This window comes from Eutrigla gurnardus (assembly GCF_963514095.1).
Source record: "Eutrigla gurnardus genome assembly, chromosome: 4".
Taxonomy (NCBI): Eukaryota; Metazoa; Chordata; class Actinopteri; order Perciformes; family Triglidae; genus Eutrigla; species Eutrigla gurnardus.
This window is the reverse complement of record NC_139918.1, coordinates 24,428,855-24,449,009: the sequence shown is the minus strand read 5'-3', so window position 1 is coordinate 24,449,009 and position 20,155 is coordinate 24,428,855. Positions and strand designations below refer to the sequence as shown.

Below are 20,155 nucleotides of genomic sequence, written 5' to 3'. Positions count from 1 at the left end.
CAGTTTATTTATAGAGCCCAAAATAGCAAATTAGCCTCAGAGGTCTTTGGTCTGTCCAGGACCTCGTAGAATGAGCAACATCCCATAATAATCCCCCCAAGCTCTTTAATGTGTGATTGTTTTCAGACTGTAGTGACGGTGAAACACTTTTCTACTAGCATCATGCTAACGCCACGTGTAACCTGCCACTTCCTGTTGGATGTGCGACCCGTAAGCAGCTAGCTGTTAATCCAGATCACGGAATCTGCTGACCCGGTTCTCCTGAGTCTGCGTCGGTCTGAATCCGTTCTCCAGATACACGTACAGCGATGTGTCGAACACGCTTTCATTCTTCCTCGTGTCGTTTCATAGAACCCGGGTTCCATGTAGACGGCTGTTCTGTCCAACAGGCGGAAACAGGTTCTATGTCCCATAGCTGCAGAGCTCCAGGCTGGGCCGCTTCATCACTAGAACCCACCTCCATCACTAGAACCCACCTCCATCACTAGAACCCACCTCCATCACTAGAACCAACCTCCATCACTGGAACCCACCTCCATCACTGGAACCCACCTCTATCATTAGGATCCACCTCCATCACTAGAACCCACCTACATCGCGAGAACCCACTTACATTGCAAAGGTGATGGTGGAAAATGTAATCTTTTGTCACATGTTTTAAGATGGAAAATCATGTGTTATCACGCGTTAAGGTGGAAAATCTTGTCTTTTATCATGTGTCTTAAGGTGGAAAATCACATCTATTATCACGTGTTAAGGTGGAAAAGCCTAAAGGCTGAGTTATGCTTCCGCGTCGACACAACGCAAGGGGGCTTGCGGACCCCTTACGTCCTTGCGGACCCCCCTTACGTCCAACACAAGGGCCTGACGTGTACCTCCCAAAAATCCTAGACGCGCGTCCAGGCGACGCAACACCAACGCAGCGGCATTGGCTGTGATTGGTCCGCTAACTACATCCGCTGGAGACCGCTATCCGGTTTCCACTCATAAACACCGCCATTTAAACTTTTAAAAGGCTACTTTTATTGTTTTCACCTCGTTTTATTGTTTGCACCTTGTCGCTTTTGCACAAAGAAATAAAACACCAAGTTCGGAAAAATTGTGGATGTTTAAAGCCGGAAAGTAAGCAAATAGGCTATAACGAGGCTACGACGATATACGTCTAGAGTCTCGGTCGGTCGGTCAGTCTTTACAAAAAACATAGCGCCCTTTACCGGTGTGGCATTGGATTGCATTTCGACACGTAAACCCAACGCAGAACCATCACGGTCTCCAAGCAACTGCGTGGCCGTTGCATGGCCGTTGCGCGATCACTACGCGGAAGCATAATCAGGGCTTTACTTTTATCATGTGCAAGCTATGCTAACATTGTTAGCAAACTAACTTTTGCATTGGCACAACAGCAAAAAGTCAATAATTTCAGCAAACATTAGTTACGGATATTAGCATAGCTCGCTAACATTATAAACTACAGTTGTACAGGGTCGTTGAGGGTGATCTTCTCCGGCGACGTCACTTCCTGCTCGGAGCTCTGGTGAGCCTGGAGCTCTGTAGCGGGACCCTCATTATTGGAACACCGGGATGATTGAAATGTTCAAAGATGCTGATTGGAGGAGGAATCCTCCGTGTTGGTCACATGACTATTTTTTGTTTTGACTATGTAATAGAACAAATGTGTTCCTGGTTCTCGTCAGGCCGTTCTGCTGGTGGAGCTTTATGAAAACTTATCTTGTCTTATTTTAATCACTAAATGTGTTGTTTTGTTCTGATCTTCTTGACTCCTCGATTTAGGAAGTATTATTTATTGATGTGGAGTCCATGATTTCTCTTCCGTTGGAGCCATTGTCACGCGGCCGTTTTCACGATTAACGTTCACGATTAACGTAAATTAACTAATCCTCCGTAAGAAGAATATCAAAGAGACAATCAGTCCTGGGAAGAATGATTATATATAGATTATTTATTTATTCATATTTTGATGTGAAATGCATTTTGCAGCTTTGAGCAATAAACTCATGTGTTTTCTGATTGAGCTGAAAGATCGGCGTTGACTGTTTCCATTTCATGTTTCGTGTGTTTGGTCATGTGACCAGTTCTGTGTAACAACGGCTTCATTGTTCACATTTAGCTATTGTTCAATATTCTGTTTGTTAGAACAGCAAGATACGCTTTGTTTTATGGGTTCCTAATCAACAAAAAGTTAAAATTATTTTCAGGAAAAACTGGAAAATTACAGACATGAAATTTAAACGCTCGCCGCGATCAGATGCAGGTTTGATATGTAAAATGGGATTTATTATCCGGGGATTCATAGCAATCAATTTCTTTGTTGAATGTTGTGTGGATGATTTGGGTTGGATGATGCTAGAACAGCGCCCCCTATCGGAGTGGAGCAGCTTCGCTTAGCTTCCCTTTAAAGGTCGTGAATTTTCATTGATTTCTAAGGTGATCTTTGCCGTTGTATAATCGGTTTATGAAAATCATTGTGTGTTTGGTTACAGACTCATAATGTTCTGAGTTCTTATGTGATGTTTTTAATTTATTCAAAGCTGCTGGTGTGAAAGGTTGTTTCAAAATAAAGTGTTCTGCCCTTTTGAAATCAGCCACCACTAACACGCATGATGCCAAGTCGAACACATTTATATATATATATATTTATATATATTTGTGTATTTGGATGAAAGGTTGAGTTAGAATAGTCGAACTCTTAATTACGTTTACGGGGAAGAAAAAAACATTTGTCTTAAATCTGTTTCCACTACTGGATTTATCATAACTTATTTTCTTATGATTGTGGTGCCTAGGTTAGCATGCAGATATTGGCTGGTTTTAGTTAGTTGGGACTTCAGAATAAAATATTGGATAAAGTGTGCATGTTAAGTCGGACACGAAGAGCCCAGAACAATCGAACAGATGAAAGTCAATGTGAGACTTGTTTATTTTTAGTGTAATAACTTCATAAAAAGCTCAGTTCCCGTTTGCTTATTCTCACCTCCAACTGGTCAACACCGACGCTTCTTCAACTTTAACGTAGCCTCTCGTTTCGACGCATCAGGGACATAAAATACCTTTTCAAAGTAAACTTCCAACGTAGGGTTACGTTCTTTTTAGGGTTACCTACTTTTTAAGGTTATGTACTTTTTAAGGTTATGTACTTTTTAGGGTTACGTACTTTTTAAGGTTACATTCCTTTAAGGGTTACGTACTTTTTAAGGTTACATTCCTTTAAGGGTTACGTACTTTTTAGGGTTACGTACTTTCTAGGGTTACGTACTTTTTAGGGTTACATACTTTCTAGGGTTACGTACATTTTGGGGTTACGTACTTTTTAGGGTTACTTGCACAACAATTATATTGATTATATTGTTATATTGAGGAAAACATGGTGGTTTAGGTTAAAAAAAAACAAATTAAATTTGAATAAGTCCATGTTTCATACCAACAGTGGTCTCCTGGGTGAAATTCCTGTGTTTGTTTGACCCAACCCATTAATCTTCACCAATGAAAACCACTTTATGAATTTTGAAGCGTGAATACAATCGTCGGAAGTAGAAAGCTAACGTGAGACTATAAGCTAACTGACCTTTGGTCATTATCGTTATTATCCGATTAGTATGAACTTATCCCAGGATTCATCTCGTCATGCAGCACCGAGCGCCCACCAAACAAACCTGTGTGGACCGCATAAACAAGACGTAGGTGATTGTGTTGTGAACTCTGAGCTGCTTTGCTGGATTGTGGGCGAAAATAAGAACATGATGCTTCACTCAGGTCTGATGTTGGAGAGGAAACAAGTTTGTCAGAGAAGGAGGTACGAAGGAGCAGCGCTGGTCTGATGGAAGGGTTCTGAGGATGGATCAGGATCAGTATAGATCAGGATCAGGATGGATCAGGATCAGTGTGGATCAGGATAGATCAGGGAGGTTTCTGGAGGGCTGAGAGCAGTTTGTCTGGAGGTTTAAACCTGTAAATCTGAAATAGGAGCCTACAGATTTACTTGTGCACCGTAGAACTTTTACTAACCCAACAGGACAATCTGAAAGAAGATGACAACCTTTTATTTTTGTCTCTGTATAGAATTTCTACATGACATGATGTATAATATTGTGGTTGGTTTCAAGGGCTTCCTGAGCCTGTTTTCTAAAACTGACTGTATTTTGAATATTTGCTGAATCATCTTGGCCGTCGCTGGTTTCACAATGGACATATTGTTATATCAGTTATTTTACATGAGAACTTTTTGTTTTGTTTTGTTTGTTTTTTTGGCAGTTGTTTCTATGGAGATCAATTAAAAATCAGGTTTACATTTTACATCGTGTGTTGGTGTTTTCTTTGTCTCTGATTCACGATCACGTTCAGATCGCTCCGGTGTTCATGTAGAAATACGTCACTGTGCGACAATCAAACGGGAGAAACGGACAAAAGCAGGACAGTCAGAGGGGCGACCATTTTTATGTGTACCATTGCCATAGCGACCGTCGTAGCAGGCCACTTCCATATGAAGTAAAGTGACCTCCACCAACTCCGGGACTCCCTGAGGTTCCCGGCAGCGACTGTCAGTGGAGAGGTAACGTCACAAAGCAGAGACAGACACATTAACGCTGTGGAGCTTGCTAACTTCTAGCTAGCTAGCTAATTCTGTCATTGTTTAAAGCTATGGTTAGAGGAAATGAGGCGAGCAGCAGAGCTGAGTCTAACAGTCCCTCCACCTCCCTGGCGAAGAACTAGTTACCCAGCTTACCTGCTACCTAGCTAACTAGATAACTACCTAGATAACTAGCTACATAAATAACTAGCTACCTAGAAAACTAGATACCTAACTAAGTAACTAACTAGATATCTAGTTACCTAGCTACCTTACTAGCTAACTAACAACCTAACTAGCTACAAAACTAACTGGCTATCTAGCTAACTAGCCAGACATCCGACCCGAGGGCTGCATCCTCTGTCGTCCTGCTGAGCTCTGACATCACTTTACAGCCCCTCTGACGCGTGTTGTCAGCGTGACGACCAACAACAATCACCATTTTCTTTTGTACTGGTCACATGACCTCTGCTCCGGTTCTGGTCATGTGGCCTCATACAATGAGCGGGCCATTCCCTGCTGCTGAAGTTTATCCGGCCTCCCAGCATGCAACAGTCTCCCACATTGGGGACGCTCCAACTAAAAAAGTACCTAAAGTGTGAAAGTTGGCTCGACTCGGCTCCGACCAGAATAGTAGCGGCGGCGAAGGACAGCTGTTGGTCTGCCTGGAGACAGCAGTGACTACTGAGGCGTTCAGCGACACGTTGATGATGTGATGCCCACGCCGACATACAGACGGTGCCGAACAGCAGAATGACAAACACGACTTCTAAATGTGGCTTTGACGGGCCGCAAAGTGGATCTAATAAACAACAATGTTTCTACACATGAATCAGATCAAATGACAGAAATCACTGGAGGGTGAAATTCAAGCTTCGTCATTTTGATTTCATTCACAGTTTCTCATAAACACCATCGGTCCAGCCGCTGCGTCTATCTCCTTCTTTAGAAGTGTGTTGGTTTGAAGCTGTCATAGCTCGTCTGTTCAGGGTAATCATGTGTTTGCTATCGCACTTCCTTATTAATATTATACCATAACATTACATTTATTTAGCATTGTCGTCCCAACTGACAAATAAAAATCATGGTGCAGGCACGACCAATACTTACAGTTGAAATACAGGGGTCATCCGTATGTTTCCTCATCCCTATGTTCCCTCATCCCTATGTTCCCTCTTCCTTATGTTCCCTCTTCCTTATGTTCCACAAGTCCTATGTTCCCTCATCCCTATGTTCACTCATCCTTATGTTCCCTCTTCCTTATGTTCCACAAGTCCTATGTTCTCTCGTTCCCTCATCCCTATGTTCCCTCTTCCTTATGTTCCCTCTTCCTTATGTTCCACAAGTCCTATGTTCCCTCATCCCTATGTTCACTCATCCTTATGTTCCCTCTTCCTTATGTTCCACAAGTCCTATGTTCTCTCATCCCTATGTTCCCTCATCCCTATGTTCCCTCTTCCTTATGTTCCCTCTTCCTTATGTTCCACAAGTCCTATGTTCCCTCATCCCTATGTTCACTCATCCTTATGTTCCCTCTTCCTTATGTTCCACAAGTCCTATGTTCCCTCATCCCTATGTTCACTCATCCATATGTTCCCTCATCCCTATGTTCCCTCATTCTTATGTTCCCCCATCCCTATGTTCACTCATCCATATGTTCCCTCATCCCTATGTTCATTCATCCTTATGTTCCCTCATCCCTATGTCCCCTCATCCCTATGTTCCCTCTTCCTTATGTTCCACCAGTCCTTTGTTCCCTCATCCCTATGTTACCTCTTCCTTATGTTCCACCAGTCCTATGTTCCCTCATCCTTATGTTCCCTCGTCCCTATGTTCCCTCATCCCTACTTTCCCTCATCCTTATGTTCCCTCATCCTTATGTTCCATCAGTCCTATTTTCCCCTCATCCTTATGTTCCCTCATCCCTATGTTCCCTCATTCTTATGTTCCCCTCATCCCTATGTTCACTCATCCATATGTTCCCTCATCCCTATGTTCAATCATCCTTATGTTCCCTCATCCCTATGTTCCCTCTTCCTTATGTTCCACAAGTCCTATGTTCCCTCATCCCTATGTTCACTCATCCTTATGTTCCCTCTTCCTTATGTTCCACAAGTCCTATGTTCCCTCATCCCTATGTTCACTCATCCATATGTTCCCTCATCCCTATGTTCCCTCATCCTTATGTTCCCTCATCCCTATGTTCACTCATCCATATGTTCCCTCATCCCTATGTTCATTCATCCTTATGTTCCCTCATCCCTATGTCCCCTCATCCCTATGTTCCCTCTTCCTTATGTTCCACCAGTCCTATGTTCCCTCATCCCTATGTTACCTCTTCCTTATGTTCCACCAGTCCTATGTTCCCTCATCCTTATGTTCCCTTGTCCCTATGTTCCCTCATCCTTATGTTCCCTCATCCTTATGTTCCACCAGTCCTATTTTCCCCTCATCCCTATGTTCCCTCATCCTCGTGTTCCACCAGTCCTGTTCCCTCGTCCTTATGTTCCACCAGTCCTATGTTCCCTCATCCTTGTAGTTGGTTTTGTAGTTTGCTTTCCCCTGTTTTGTAGTTTCTGTCTCTTGTGGTGTTGGTTTCCCGTTTTATTTTGTAGTCTGATCTGCTTCAGCCCTGCTACGGTTTACCAGAGCTCTACCTCCCTCATAGATGGACTCTGCTGGTCTAGGTGTCCCGTCAGGAGAGGTTCAGGGTGAACTTAGTCCACGTTCTAGTTTATAGAAGGTACAGTATTTCAGTGTGAGAAGAGCCAAGGTCGAGGTCTGCAGGTTTCAGGCTGCTGGCGGAATGTAAACGAGAGACGTGTCAAACCTCAACCGGCTCCGACGCTCCGATTTCACAGGTCATCACTTCTCCGCCGGCAGATTCCTCCGCCTTAACATCGCGTTGGTTTTCACACCCAGTCTGACCTGGGTCTGGTCGGAACTAGTCCCCTAGTCTGACACATGTCTGGTCGGAACCAGTCTGAACTGAGTCTGGTCAGAACCAGTCCTCAGTCTGACCCGGCTCTGGTAGGAACCAGTCTGACCCGGGTCTGGTTGGAACCAGTCCCCTAATTTGACACGGGTCTGGTCGGAACCAGTCTGACCCAGTACTCTGGTCGGAACCAGTCCCCCAGTCTGATCCGCGTCTGGTCAGAACCAGTCCCCCAGTCTAACTTCCTGTTAAGTTATTTTTGAAAATTCACTATGATGTAACAAGCATCTCTGGTCTCTGGACCCCAGTGGTCTCTGGTCCCCGGTGGTCTCTGGCTCGGAGAACCAATCTGTATTTCTTTTGCACTTTAATTTAAATGGTTACTTTGTTATTTGATTTGTGTGATGAAAGGATTGTTGTCTGAAGGAGCGACATGGATCCAGTTTGTCATTTTTAAATAAATTTGCAAATAATTCTCCCGTCGGTGTTTGTCATTCTGTTTCTTGAGGGGGTGAGATGCTCTGATGCGACGTCGCCCCCTGATGGCTGAATCAGGGAACTTCGGTTAAACAACATCACAGCAAACATGAATGATAACATCGTGGGTTTGATTCCTCGTCTCTGCCAGAACCCGTAGAACCAGATTCATCTGCTAGAACAACGTTCCACCTTCAGACATGAATCCAGTCAAACAAAGATTGGTAGGAACTCTTGTTCTGCTTCCGTTGATGGGGAACTTTAATAACGTGGGACTTAACCAGCATGCGCTTGTCTACGGTCCCCCTAAGGTCTAGACCCTGGACCCTCAGGGACATGATGCACATCAGCTGGCTTGTTTGAACTATATAAATATAAACACGATATATATCCAGTTATAGAGTGTGAACCGTCCTTAAAAGCAGCTTTATCAATTTAATCATTATTATTATTATCAATTTTATTATTATTAAAAGCATGGTAGTTCTACATCTGGTGTATAATAAATAAATAAATAAATATAAACAAAAAATAAAACAAACATTCTGCAAAATATTTATTAGTATACAATAAAAAAAACACTTCTTAGTAAAACATCCAAGTGTGAATTTAAAGGAACAGTGTGCAGCGTTTACTGTGAATAACAGATTAAAATGATGAGTTTCCTTTTAATGTATATAACAAGTTTATAAATGTAAACCGTTCATATCTATATGTGGTCTGCTTCTACATGTGGTCTACATGTGGTCTGGTTTCTACATGTGGTCTAGTTCTACATGTGGTCTGGTTCTACATGTGGTGTGGTTTCTACGGGAGCCCAGGAGGGACAAACTACACCACAAAGTCTTTCTTACTGCCACCATGACAACAATCTAGTGGTGGAAGGAGAACTTGCTGGTCTTCGCTGGTCCACGCTGGTCCTTGCTGGTCCTCCAGCGTTACTCCCCCTCCGACGTGATCAAGCTGCCGAAGTACGCCGTCACGGTCTTCAGCTTGTTGTTGAGGAAGTTCTGCTCCACCTCCACCTTCCCTCCTGGACCAGCCAGAGACGCCACCTGAGGACAGGCAGATGGGATCAGACTGATGCGGATCAGGAAAACTGTGAATCACCAAAACCACGAAAACCATGAACATGTTCAGTCCTAGACTACAAAATATTAGGCTGGTGGTCTGCAGTCCTCTACATAGTCTTCTAGATGGTCCTCTAGATGGTCCTCTACGTGGTCCTCTATCATCTCCTCCCAGGCCTCCTGGTGGAGAGAATCATGTTGGTGGATCCGGACTCATACAGACCTGGTCCATGTCGGCATTCCGAGGCAGGAAGTAAACCAGGTTGTCTGATATCAGCTTGGCGAGACGGAAAATCTCCAACGTGTCGACCGTTAAGGAAAAGAACTTTAATATTATATTATATTTAATATTATATTATATATATATTATAGTCACAGTCAACTTCTGTAAAACTGTAGTACTGGAGTACTGTAGTACTGTAATACTGGAGTACTATACCACTGTACTACTGGAGTACTGTAATACTGCAATACTGTAGTACTGTAGAACTATACTACTGGAGTACTGATTTAGACCAGAGGAACCAGTTCTTCATCAAAAAGATATCCGTCAGGCTGCATCATGGTCTTGATGTCGAACACCTCAGCGGTCACGTAGTCCGGCCCCCCCCATGGTGGTGACAGGAAGACCACGTCGCCACGGAGACAGGGCGCCAGCTGAAGGAAGTCCCCTTGCAGGAAGTCGATCCGGTTGGCGACGCCGTAGACCGCAGCGTTGTGTCGCGCCAAGTCCAAGCGTACCGGGTCGATGTCGATGGCCAGGACTGGAAGAGGACGCCGTGTTACATCACCAGGCTTCTCAACAGACAGCCAATCAGAGAACAATCAATAACGGAACGTTCTCCAGCAGCACATGAAGCTTTGAAACCGACCTCTCTTCCCAGTGAGGGCGAACTGAATGGCGTTTCCTCCAACGCCACAGAAGGCGTCGATGACCAGCTGGGAGTCGGGGAAGCAGCGCTCCACCCTCACGGCGATGTGCTCAGCGATCCTCTCTGGCGTCACAGAGAACCAGCCCTCTGAAACCACGGAACCCATGAATGTCAGACAGAGAACCGGCCCTCTGAAACCACGGAACCCATGAATGTCAGACAGAGAACCGGCCCTCTGAAACCACGGAACCCATGAGTGTCAGACAGAGAACCGGCCCTCTGAAACCACGGAACCCATGAGTGTCAGACAGAGAACCGGCCCTCTGAAACCACGGAACCCATGAGTGTCTGTTTACGTTTACGTTAATGTTTACGTTTAAGTTTACATTTCCATTTTACGTTCATGTCCACGTTCAGGTTTACCTCGGTCCAGCCGGATCCCGTCATCAAAGCGAGAGAAGAGTCTGTAGCGCTGGGCCCAGTATTTGGCCAGATCCGGTTCTGCTGCCATCTCTGCCGGGACCGGTTGCTTCCTCCATCGTTTCCCCTTCTTCTTCTTCTTCTTTAGTTTCCGTTCACTTGTCACACTCAACTCTGCTGACACACAAACACATTATTCATTGTAGACCTGTTACACAACAGCTACATGTTTCCATGACAACGCTAGATATTAATGTTCCACCATCGCTGGTAGAACGTTAGGCAGCAGATGTAACTAACATGGTGTTTTTTTTTTTTGCTCACCTGTGTTGCCTTCAGGTGCGTCCGACCTGAGAAAGTCAGGAACTTCTAGACTCGCTACTGGTCTGCAGGGCTCCTCCCTCTCACCGTCCACTTTCCCAGAGTTCATAGCAGTCTCTGCTTCTAAAGCGGACAGAGACTCCTCTTCCACAGCATCTTCGTCTGCTTCCATCCTCTTCCCTTCCTCTCCCAGACATGGAGGCGTGTCCTCGGCTTCCTGCGTGCTTCCTCCTCCCATCAGCTGATTGTCTCTCTGCATCTTTTCAAGGAAGTGTTTCACCTGTCAGACCAACGGGTAAAAGCTTTCATTTTTATCAAACTAATCAAGAGGATTTCATGTTCCAAGTTATTGATGAAGCTGCAGCTTCAACAAAGCAATGATGCCAAAATAAATATTTTGATCTAATTACGTAATTTTAGTTTCTCCTTTACAGTCCGTAAACATATTCCCTCAGAGACCCTGGGAGATGGATAGAACCTGGATCTAGCAAGACCCACATGGGCTGGTTTACCACAGCTGGATGAACCCAGAATAAAGTATTTATCTGTGATTTAAAAGGATGCTGACATAACTCCATAATGGTGGTAATCAGTAATATGTGCTGAGTCATGCTTTGTTAGGTCTGTCTGCAAGAAAGCGTTCCAGACCATGACCCTCCAACAGTGCCAGACCCACCTTACTGAGGGAGGAGCTAGTCCTCGGCGGAGGCTCGTCTCCACACGTATCTGAGAACCTGATGTGTTTGCTGACTGATTTCTCCGTCCATCGCCGCCTCTGACGCTTCTGACCGCCGTCTTTAAAGCTCAACACGCTGTGGAACCTGATGGAAGGACCAGAACCATGGAGGATGGGGGTTGTGTTTGAACCAGACTCATAGAGGATGAGGGTTGTGTTAGAACCAGACTCACTGAGGATGAGGGTTGTGTTTGAGGCCCAGTTGACTCCAGGCCTCCTCAGGACTGAGATGTGGGATCTCCTCGAGGTCCATCTCATGACTGCAAACACAAAACACTCAGGATTCACATGTGACTTTTATTTCTACTAATTCTATTTATTTAGCAGCAACACTTTTTAATGAATATATATGATGTGTTGTAGTGACCAGCGGACACCACCAGAGGTCAGTGTCTCTGCAGTGGAACAGTGTGACAGCTCCACCCGTCCTCACTAACCACTCAATCAAGACCACTCACCTGCGTTTCACTTTAAGATGGCGTCCTCCTGGCGGTTTGTCTTCGTCATCGTCTCCGTCTGGCGCCTTATTCCTGGAGCCGTAGTGTCTGTCGGAGCTGCCAGATGCATGCTGGGAAACTGAGTCAAAACATCCAACATGTTTACCAACACACGACCCTCATGTGTGAGACTGTCGGACCACGTTTCTGTCTTACCTGTCTGCTGAGCAGGTCTGAGCTGTGAGGGGGCAGCAGGTCTGTGGTCTTCATCCCCACCATCAGAGGGACCACCAGAGTCCTGGACCTGTCTGTCTGTCTCCAGTTCTAAAGGACGATCAGAGTCCTGGAGCTGTCTGCCTGTCTCCGGGTCTAAAGGACGATCAGAGTCCCCGAGCTGTCCGTCTGTCTCCGGGTCTAAAGGACGATCAGAGTCCCCGAGCTGTCTGTCTGTCTCCGGCTCTAAAGGACGATCAGATTCCTGGACCTGTCTGTCTGTCTCCGGGTCTAAAGGACGATCAGAGTCCCCGAGCTGTCTGTCTGTCTCCGGGTCTAAAGGACGATCAGATTCCTGGACCTGTCTGTCTGTCTCCGGGTCTAAAGGACGATCAGAGTCCCCGAGCTGTCCGTCTGTCTCCGGGTCTAAAGGACGATTAGAGTCGCCGAGCTGTCTGTCTGTCTCCAGGTCTAAAGGACGATCAGATTCCTGGACCTGTCTGTCTGTCTCCGGGTCTAAAGTGCAGTTCTGACCAAATGCATAATTCAGCAGCTCCACGTCGTCCTGAAGAGCCTCTACTTCATCTCTCTGCTGGCTCCCGGTCTCTGCGGGGGTCTCCGTGTCTCTGCCCGTCCCCCTTGCTGCTGCTCCACCAGCGTTCCCATCACAGACAGACTGGTCAGCGGTCCAGCCCTGTGCTGACCAGTACGAGTACTGGTCCCAGTAGGAGTAGTAGGTCTCTGCAACATGCTGGTCCCAGGCAGCTTTAGTGTCTGGTTCATCCCAATCAAGGGTCCCTGATCCTGGATCAGTCTCTGGGTGTTTCTGCAGCCAGCTGCTCCACAGCAGAGCTTCCCCCTGCTGAGCTGCAGGACACGCACAGGAAACAGGAAGTAAGTGGACCGGAGGTTACATCACCAACCGCTCTGCATGGTTGCTGTGGTAACGACATCGCTGTCACTACGTAGCTACGATTTATCAGGATGTAATATAGATTTAATCTGGATGGAATCAGGATGGAATAAGGATATAATCTGGATATAATCTGGATATAATATGGATGGAATTAGAATATAATATGGATGGAATTAGGATACAATATGGATGTAAACTGGATATAATCTGGATATAATATGGATGGAATTAGGATATAATATGGATGGAATTAGGATATAATATGGATGGAATTAGGATACAATATGGATGTAAACTGGATATAATCTGGATATAATATGGATGGAATTAGGATATAACATGGATGTAATCTGGATATAATATGGATGGAATTAGGATACAATATGGATGTAAACTGGATATAATCTGGATGCAATCTGGATATAATCAGGAAATCCAGATGTAATATGGATATAATCTGGATATAATATTGATGTATTTAGGATATAATCTGAATGTAATTAGGATATAATATTGATGTATTTAGGATATAATCTGGATGCAATTAGGATGTAATCTGGATATAATCCGGATATAATATTGATGTAATATGGAAATAATCTGGATGGAATTAGGATATAATATGGATGTAAAGTGGATATAATCTGGATATAATATGGATGTAATCTGGATATAATCAGGATATAATCCAGATGTAATCAGGATGTAATCTGGATACTCTATTGTGTCCAGACTGCGAACTCAAAGCACAAGAGAATGGTTTCATGGAACACGTTGTGATGTCACGTCCACCTTACCCCAATAGGCTTCCCAGCCAGCAGCAAGGCTGCCTCCTACTCCTTCCTCTGCTGGATGACACGCCTCCTCCTCGTCACCTAGACACCAGACACATGTCATCAAGTAAACACCAGAGAAGAAGTGAAGCCGCTGCTGGAGTGCCTTAAAGCTGGGTATTACCTAAAGTCTGACCTGAAGTCTGACCTCTGCCGCCGACCTGTAGATCAGCTTCGGCCTCGTCGGCCCCGGCCATGTCAGACTTCCTGTTCGACCTCCTTGCCTGTCACATGACCAGAAGCAGACGGAAGTTCAGAAGCATGAGGTGTTTTATTTCATGGGAGGAAGAGCATTGAGTGTGACCTACCGCCCTCCTCTGATTGGAGGAGCTGGTGAAGGCCAGAGGTAGACCCATGCTGGCCATCATCTGGGCCTCTTCATCCAGCACCTCCTCCTCTTCCTCCTCCTCCTCCTCTTCATCATCATCTTCATCGGCTTCTGGGAGTTGGGGGGAGACTTGTTTCAGATGGACTAACTTCCCCCGTTAGGTAACGGGACCAGGTCTAACTCTGGTCTACATTACCGAGATTCACTATAGAAGTCGTACCTCGGACTCCGGTTCCCGCCACATGGAACGAGAACAACCGATTGTCGGACCGATACAGCTCCCGGTCCCTGGACAGAGAACAGACACGCCTCCTGTCGCACGTTCAGATGTCAACAAAGTGTGAGACGGAGAGACAGACAGACAGGGAGACTTACTGGACGAAGGCTCTGGAGCAGCGGCAGTGAACCCGCTCCTGGTCCCCGTCCTCCTCCTCGGATGTGCGCCTCCTGCTGAAGAAGATGTCCGCCACCAGCTCGACCCTGCTCCGCTCCAGCATCATCATCACCAGCGCACACGTTCGACCGCTGCCGTTACTACACGACGTTCTTCTGGCCAGGAAACAGCGAACAGAGCTTCCGGTCGGCTGGCGGGAACAACACGGACACGTCTTTTCAAAATAAAAGTATTTAGCTGCCCACACAAATACTGTAAGTGGCATACAGCTCTTTAAATCAACTTAACAAACAATTATCATCCGTTTTGGTTGAGAAATTGTGTTTTAGTAACAGTGTTAGAAAAATGTCATCAGAAAAAATTTAATTTGGCTCATATCAGTGGACCCTTTTAGTCCATTAGATTTACGAGATTTAAAAATCGAAAGCATGACATAATGTGAGGCGGGTTTCCGCTTTTATTTTGAAGGTGAAGCCGTTTTGCCTCTGCTGTGTGGAACTCATCTGTCAGCGCGGTGTTTTCCAGGGACACATATCACCGTAACACCGGGTGGTGTCACAGTTTAAGCGTTCCGGGTTTAGGAGCAGAACAGTTGTTGATTTTTGTGATATGCTAGCGTAGCTAACAGTTGTATATGTGTCGGGCTAGTGTGGCTAACAGTTAAATGTAAATATATGATGTGCTAGCGTTGCTAACGTTGAATGTACATAAATGATATGCTAGCGTAGCTAACGTTAAATAAGCAGAGTTTAATGGCGCTGTTGACAGAGTCGTCGTCCAGCTCGAAGGTAACGTCTCTGTTCAGTGTAAAAGAGCGTTAGCTCTCTCCACAGCTCCAGACTTCGGTGGTGTAGTTATTAATCTGAACACTAAATGCATAAACAAAAAGAAACCCAGCTGTCATGTGACCCGGCTCCACATGCGGGTCTGTGTGTGTCTTTTTCTGAAAGCGGTTCCTTCTACTTCCTGCTTACTGTTTTTTTAGGAAAGACACGTTTGCGAGTTCCTCGGGACGCAGACAACTGGTCTGAATGAAACGCACTGAGCTCCCTGCTTTGCTCTCCTGTAGCTCACCGATGTCCGCAGCAGATGTTCTCCAGCAGTGTGAAGCCCAGTTGCTGCAGCTGACATCAGAGCGGGATGTCTGACGTCAGAGGGAACCAGTCCTGTCTGATGGGCGCAGAGGACACCGTCTCCTTCTTGGTAGGAACCCCGTTTACCCCGCGGTTCTGTTTAGGCAACGGACGGAGAGAAGGAAGAACAGGGTTCTTACGGGTGATGGAAATCCTTGAAAACTCTTGAATTTGATTGTGGTGTTTTCAATGTTTGAAAAGTGCTTGGATTTAGAATAAAGTGCTTTAAATGTGTGTTGTTTGTATGTGATATGATAGAACAGAGAAAAGAAGATCTCCATATTTGAGGGACTGAAAACAGCATTTTCTGACATTTCTGCATGAAAAATGACTTTTGATGATGAACAGATGATGAAAATAGTTGGTGATTATATTTCTGTGGATCTGTTAGTGGAATTAGTTTTCCTTTCATTTGTGGTCCTTCTGTAAAAAGCTGTCTCCAAACATCATGTTGGTTGTTTATAGGACAATAACATCTCATTTAATGTGATGAACAAGTGACATAATTTACCACAGCTGGAAGGTGCTGGAAAAGCATGGAAATTCACCTGGAAATGCTTGAAAAAGTGCTTGAATCTGACTTTGGAAAAAGGTGTAGGAGCCCTGTATCTTGTACAATAAGTTGATGATGTAAAAATGATTGAGTTCACGTCGTACGTCGTAGGTTTCCTTTTGTATTGGACTGTTGGTCGATCAAGCAAAGCTTTAAAAGTCACTATTTCAGCTTCTGAACTAAAGTGAGAGAATAATCATATCAACGGATCAGCAGCTCAGTATGAATGTGGATTCCCGGTGAACATCATATAAATCCATATCGGTCCACAGGTGTGTGTGTTCCATGCGTGGGAGGAGTGGGCGGGCCTCGGCCAGCTGGAGGACTACCTGAGTGTTTTGGAGTACCTGCTGTGGGTCTTCACCCCGCTGGCCATCGTCTTCATCCTGCCCTTCCTCATCGTCATCCTCCTCTACCTCTCTATACTCTTCCTACATGTCTACAAGGTTGGCCAACTCTCTCTCCACGTTCATATAGTTTACTAATCGTTCAACTTTGTTGTTTTACTGTATCGTCGTCATTATTTACAGCGTCACCCATAATCAGACAGGATGTAACAACATTTCGGACTGCGGGTCTCGTCTTTGATTTCTGCTGTTTTTCTTCTGAAGAGGAAGAACCAGCTGAGGGAAGCGTACTGCAACAACCTGTGGGACGGAGCCAGGAAGACGCTGGCGACGCTGTGGGATGGACACGGAGCCATATGGCACGGTGAGACGCCCTGACATCCCTCCTACGTTTCCATGACAACCATTCGCTGTTAGAATGCTGCACTGCCACCTACTGGCCTGGCAGCACACTGCAGCGTTTTAACGGAGAACCTTCTTTGTTGGAGGAGTGTAAAGTATCAGAGGCGACGACACAAACAGCTCGGGGATCCTTCACAGCTGTCTGTGTGAAGAGTCCTGGTCTGTGTTCCAGGTTATGAGATCCACGGGATGGAGAAGATCCCCAATAAAGGACCAGCACTGATCGTCTACTACCACGGAGCCATTCCCATAGACTACTACTACTTTCTGGCCAACGTCATCATCCAGAAGGGACGACCCTGCCACTCTGTAGCCGACCACTTCCTGTTCAAGGTCCCAGGTACACACACACACACACACTCACTCATCTCCCGTAGTCCTGCTGGTCTCATGTTCAATGTCTGTTTTCATTTTATGGGTTTAATAGATTCTTTCACACAAATTAGGGTTTTAGGCTGAAAGTAAGAAGCTGTAACTGTGGTTAGACTCCATACAGGACTGGTATTTTTTTTGTTTTATGTTCCTAATTAAAAACACACTCTGGGTTTATGTATTTATTAAGCTCATCCCCCCCTCCTTCCCATCCGTGTGTTCCAGGGTTCAAGTTGCTGCTGGAGGTCTTCAGTGTGATCCACGGCCCCCAGGAGGAGTGTGTCCGGGCCCTGAGGGCGGGCCACCTGTTGGGGATCTCCCCAGGTGGAGTCCGGGAGGCTCTGTTCAGTGACGAGACGTATCCTCTTATCTGGGGCAAACGCCGAGGCTTCGCTCAGGTCGCCATCGACTCTCAAGTGGTGCGTTGTACTTCCTGTTTCTGTCGATTTACTGAGAGGCTTCATATCATTACCATAAAAATTACAATTCTCCCTCTCTCTCTCTCTCTCTCTCTCTCTCTCTCTCTCTCTCTCTCTCTCTCTCTTCCAGCCAGTGATTCCAATGTTTACTCAAAATCTACGTGAAGGCTTCCGGTCTCTGGGAACCCTCAGTAAGTGCAGAACACCACTAACACACCCAGAAGGTGAAGCTCCTTAAAGTTGCATTCTCTCTGCCGGCCACCAGGGGTCGACTCCTCTCTGTATAGAAGTCTATTAAAAAAAAGTCTGCATGCGTGTGTGTTCAGGGTGTTTCCGCTGGCTGTATGAGCGGTTCCGCCTCCCTGTAGCTCCTGTTTATGGAGGGTTCCCCGTGAAGTTCCGGACTTTCCTTGGAGACCCGATCCCCTACGACCCCAACGTCAACGCTGCTGAGCTGGCAGAGAAAGTCAGTGTCATTCCTTTCTGCTTTTTTTATATTTTTTTTATCTCCGCTTCAACATTGGTGATTACTGCTCTTAAAGGTTCACACCAAACATTTAGGAGGCGGGGCTTTTCCCCAGAGAGGAGGCGGGGCTTCCCTTGACGTAGACGCCCAACCTGGTTTCCTCCATCAGGACTGAAATCACCACTATTGCTGCTTTGTACATGTTGAAGTCCCAGATCCACCAGAAACCAGAAGTATTTATCTGTGATTTAATATCAATAACCAGATGGAAAGGATGCTGAAATAACTCCATCATGATGGTGATCAGTAAAAAGTGCTGAGTCATGCTTTGTTAGGTCTGTCTGCAAGATAACTACTTATAAAATGTTTGTTTTCTGAATGGAGTCTGGTTTGGATTTTCTATATTACTGCACATATCTACTTTTAAAGCTTGTAATTCATAGAAGCAGTCCGATAGACGCGGAGGATGTTTGCGATTCACCGTCGTTGCTCTGCAGGTCCAGAAGGCGGTCCAGTCCCTGATAGATCAGCACCAGCAGATCCCAGGAAACATCCTGAGAGCCTTGCTGGAGAGATTTCACACCAAACACAAAGAGCGCTGACGTCGTCGACGGCGGCGTTGCCACGGAGACGAGCTGTTCTCGCCAAGCTACCGCCGGCTCAGGTTTGGTTCCCCGAGCACGTCGCCTCTGCTTCCTGTTTCCACGTCCACTTCCTGTCTTCTCTGAAGATATCAGACGATAATCATACCTCAGAAATAATTCACTGAAGGATAATTATTAATTACCAACATGCACAATATGTAATTCCTCGTGTTGTGATATCTTTGTCTTGACGACCATGCGGTCAGATAGGAGATCAGGACTGATCTGATTGGTTGCCTGGACTCCTGGTGAGACGTCATTGGTCCTCGTAGATATTCTCAGTGTAAACGTGTGGGATTCAGGGAATTCCTAATTTGAAAAGTATAAAAGTACATTAATGTACCGAAGAGATCGGACACACTAAATGTTGAGCGTTGCCGTGACGATGCAGACCATAATAACAAGAATTCACTTTAACGGCACTTTAAGGAAACGATGGAACAAACACGAAATGCCACTGCAAAGTTTTTGAGAGGATCAAGCTCACATTAGTGCAGAGACCAGACCAGACTATGTGGAGGAACCAGAGACTGTCTGTGGTCCCCCAGAGGTATAGATAGTAGCTCACATTAGTCCAGAGCCTCCTGCCCCTCCCTCCCCAAAAAGCCCACTCTGATTGGTTGATCTCTCAGTTTGTCCATCAGAAATGCCCCGCCCCCTCACCAGAACCAAATACCCCCTTTCGACCTGGACTTTAGAGACATGAACAACAAACGGTCCACTATGAAACTGAAGGACTTGGTTCTAACGGGACCCAACATCAGTCTCCTGGGTTTTGGACCCGTTTTCCATCCAGACCTCCTCCCTATATCCGCCTCCAGGACTTGTTTGACACTAGTCTGTGATCTTTCCAGACCAAATGTAATCCGTGACTCACCGTGAACCCATACAGGAGAACCGAGTCCAGCGGACCGTTCAGGTCCACCATCAGGTCTCTGAACCAGGGACCTCCTCCCTGTTATATTGATTATATCTCTCCTTTATTGTGCCCATGCATGAGGATGTAAATATGGTGATTTGACTCATTTCTGAGTGACGTCTAACTGGTTGTTGCCTTTTTCTTTTTCATTTTTATGTTGATGATCTTTTTAAATTATGTCAATATATAAATGTTGCACTTTTAAATATGAAGATCCACTTAAACCCAATAATAAATCTATTTTAATAATATGTTTTATTGGAATATCTTTCTCCTCTTTATTAGATCACATGCTATTTTAACTCATATATGAAGAATAAACCTTTTGACTATTTATATATATTTGAAGAAGTGGATGTCATC

The 20,155-nt window shown here is 45.4% G+C and overlaps 2 protein-coding genes and 1 long non-coding RNA gene across 8 annotated transcripts in view; 2 read left to right on the top strand and 1 right to left on the bottom strand.

Moving 5' to 3' along the window:
- Nucleotides 1-907: 907 nt before the first annotated feature.
- Nucleotides 908-4,311, top strand: LOC311012265. The gene is made up of 2 exons (XR_014597020.1): nt 908-3,163; nt 3,215-4,311. It is a non-coding gene; the product is annotated as an uncharacterized lncRNA (long non-coding RNA).
- A 4,392-nt stretch (nt 4,312-8,703) lies between these two features.
- Nucleotides 8,704-14,718, bottom strand: tgs1 (trimethylguanosine synthase 1). Of its 3 annotated transcripts, none has more exons than XM_084006753.1 (15): nt 14,519-14,718; nt 14,364-14,431; nt 14,124-14,254; nt 13,952-14,039; nt 13,780-13,857; nt 12,070-12,933; nt 11,875-11,992; nt 11,590-11,676; nt 11,357-11,501; nt 10,684-10,960; nt 10,363-10,536; nt 9,940-10,086; nt 9,615-9,831; nt 9,291-9,369; nt 8,704-9,052 (listed from the first exon to the last, which is right to left on the bottom strand). In XM_084006753.1, the coding sequence occupies exons 1-15, from the start codon at nt 14,644-14,646 to the stop codon at nt 8,936-8,938; spliced, it is 2,718 nt and encodes a 905-aa protein (XP_083862879.1). In that variant the 5' UTR covers nt 14,647-14,718; the 3' UTR covers nt 8,704-8,935. The 3 variants fall into 3 exon arrangements, with proteins under 3 accessions (XP_083862879.1, XP_083862878.1, XP_083862877.1); XM_084006752.1 differs by having other exon boundaries at nt 13,940-14,039; nt 14,124-14,251; XM_084006751.1 differs by having other exon boundaries at nt 10,363-10,533; nt 13,940-14,039; nt 14,519-14,717.
- Nucleotides 14,719-15,080: 362 nt separating this feature from the next.
- The window catches only part of tmem68 (transmembrane protein 68), a 50,520-nt gene continuing 45,445 nt past the window's right edge, over nt 15,081-20,155 (top strand). For 2 of the 4 annotated variants that reach the window (XR_014596929.1, XR_014596930.1), the window contains exons 1-8: nt 15,081-15,740; nt 16,496-16,669; nt 16,835-16,934; nt 17,145-17,312; nt 17,570-17,763; nt 17,894-17,954; nt 18,090-18,229; nt 18,727-19,423. Coding sequence is in view for 2 of the 4 variants with exons in the window: in XM_084006795.1 (XP_083862921.1) it covers nt 15,678-15,740; nt 16,496-16,669; nt 16,835-16,934; nt 17,145-17,312; nt 17,570-17,763; nt 17,894-17,954; nt 18,090-18,229; nt 18,727-18,831 (1,005 nt within the window). In the remaining 2 variants the exon portion in view is untranslated. Of the gene's footprint in view, nt 15,741-16,495; nt 16,670-16,834; nt 16,935-17,144; nt 17,313-17,569; nt 17,764-17,893; nt 17,955-18,089; nt 18,230-18,726; nt 20,127-20,155 lie in introns of those variants that run through there. The other 2 variants (XM_084006795.1, XM_084006796.1) reach the window with 2 other exon arrangements.

Bases quoted from the DNA above. Each gene is read 5' to 3' on its own strand.
- tgs1 (XM_084006752.1), bottom strand. From the start codon at position 14,646: ATGATGATGCTGGAGCGGAGCAGGGTCGAGCTGGTGGCGGACATCTTC. The intron at 12,934-13,779 runs GTAAGGTGGACG...CGTGTCCTGCAG, and splicing joins TGGCTGGGAAGCCTATTGGG to CTCAGCAGGGGGAAGCTCTG. The intron at 11,502-11,589 runs GTGAGTCTGGTT...TCCTTCCATCAG, and splicing joins AAACACAACCCTCATCCTCA to GTTCCACAGCGTGTTGAGCT.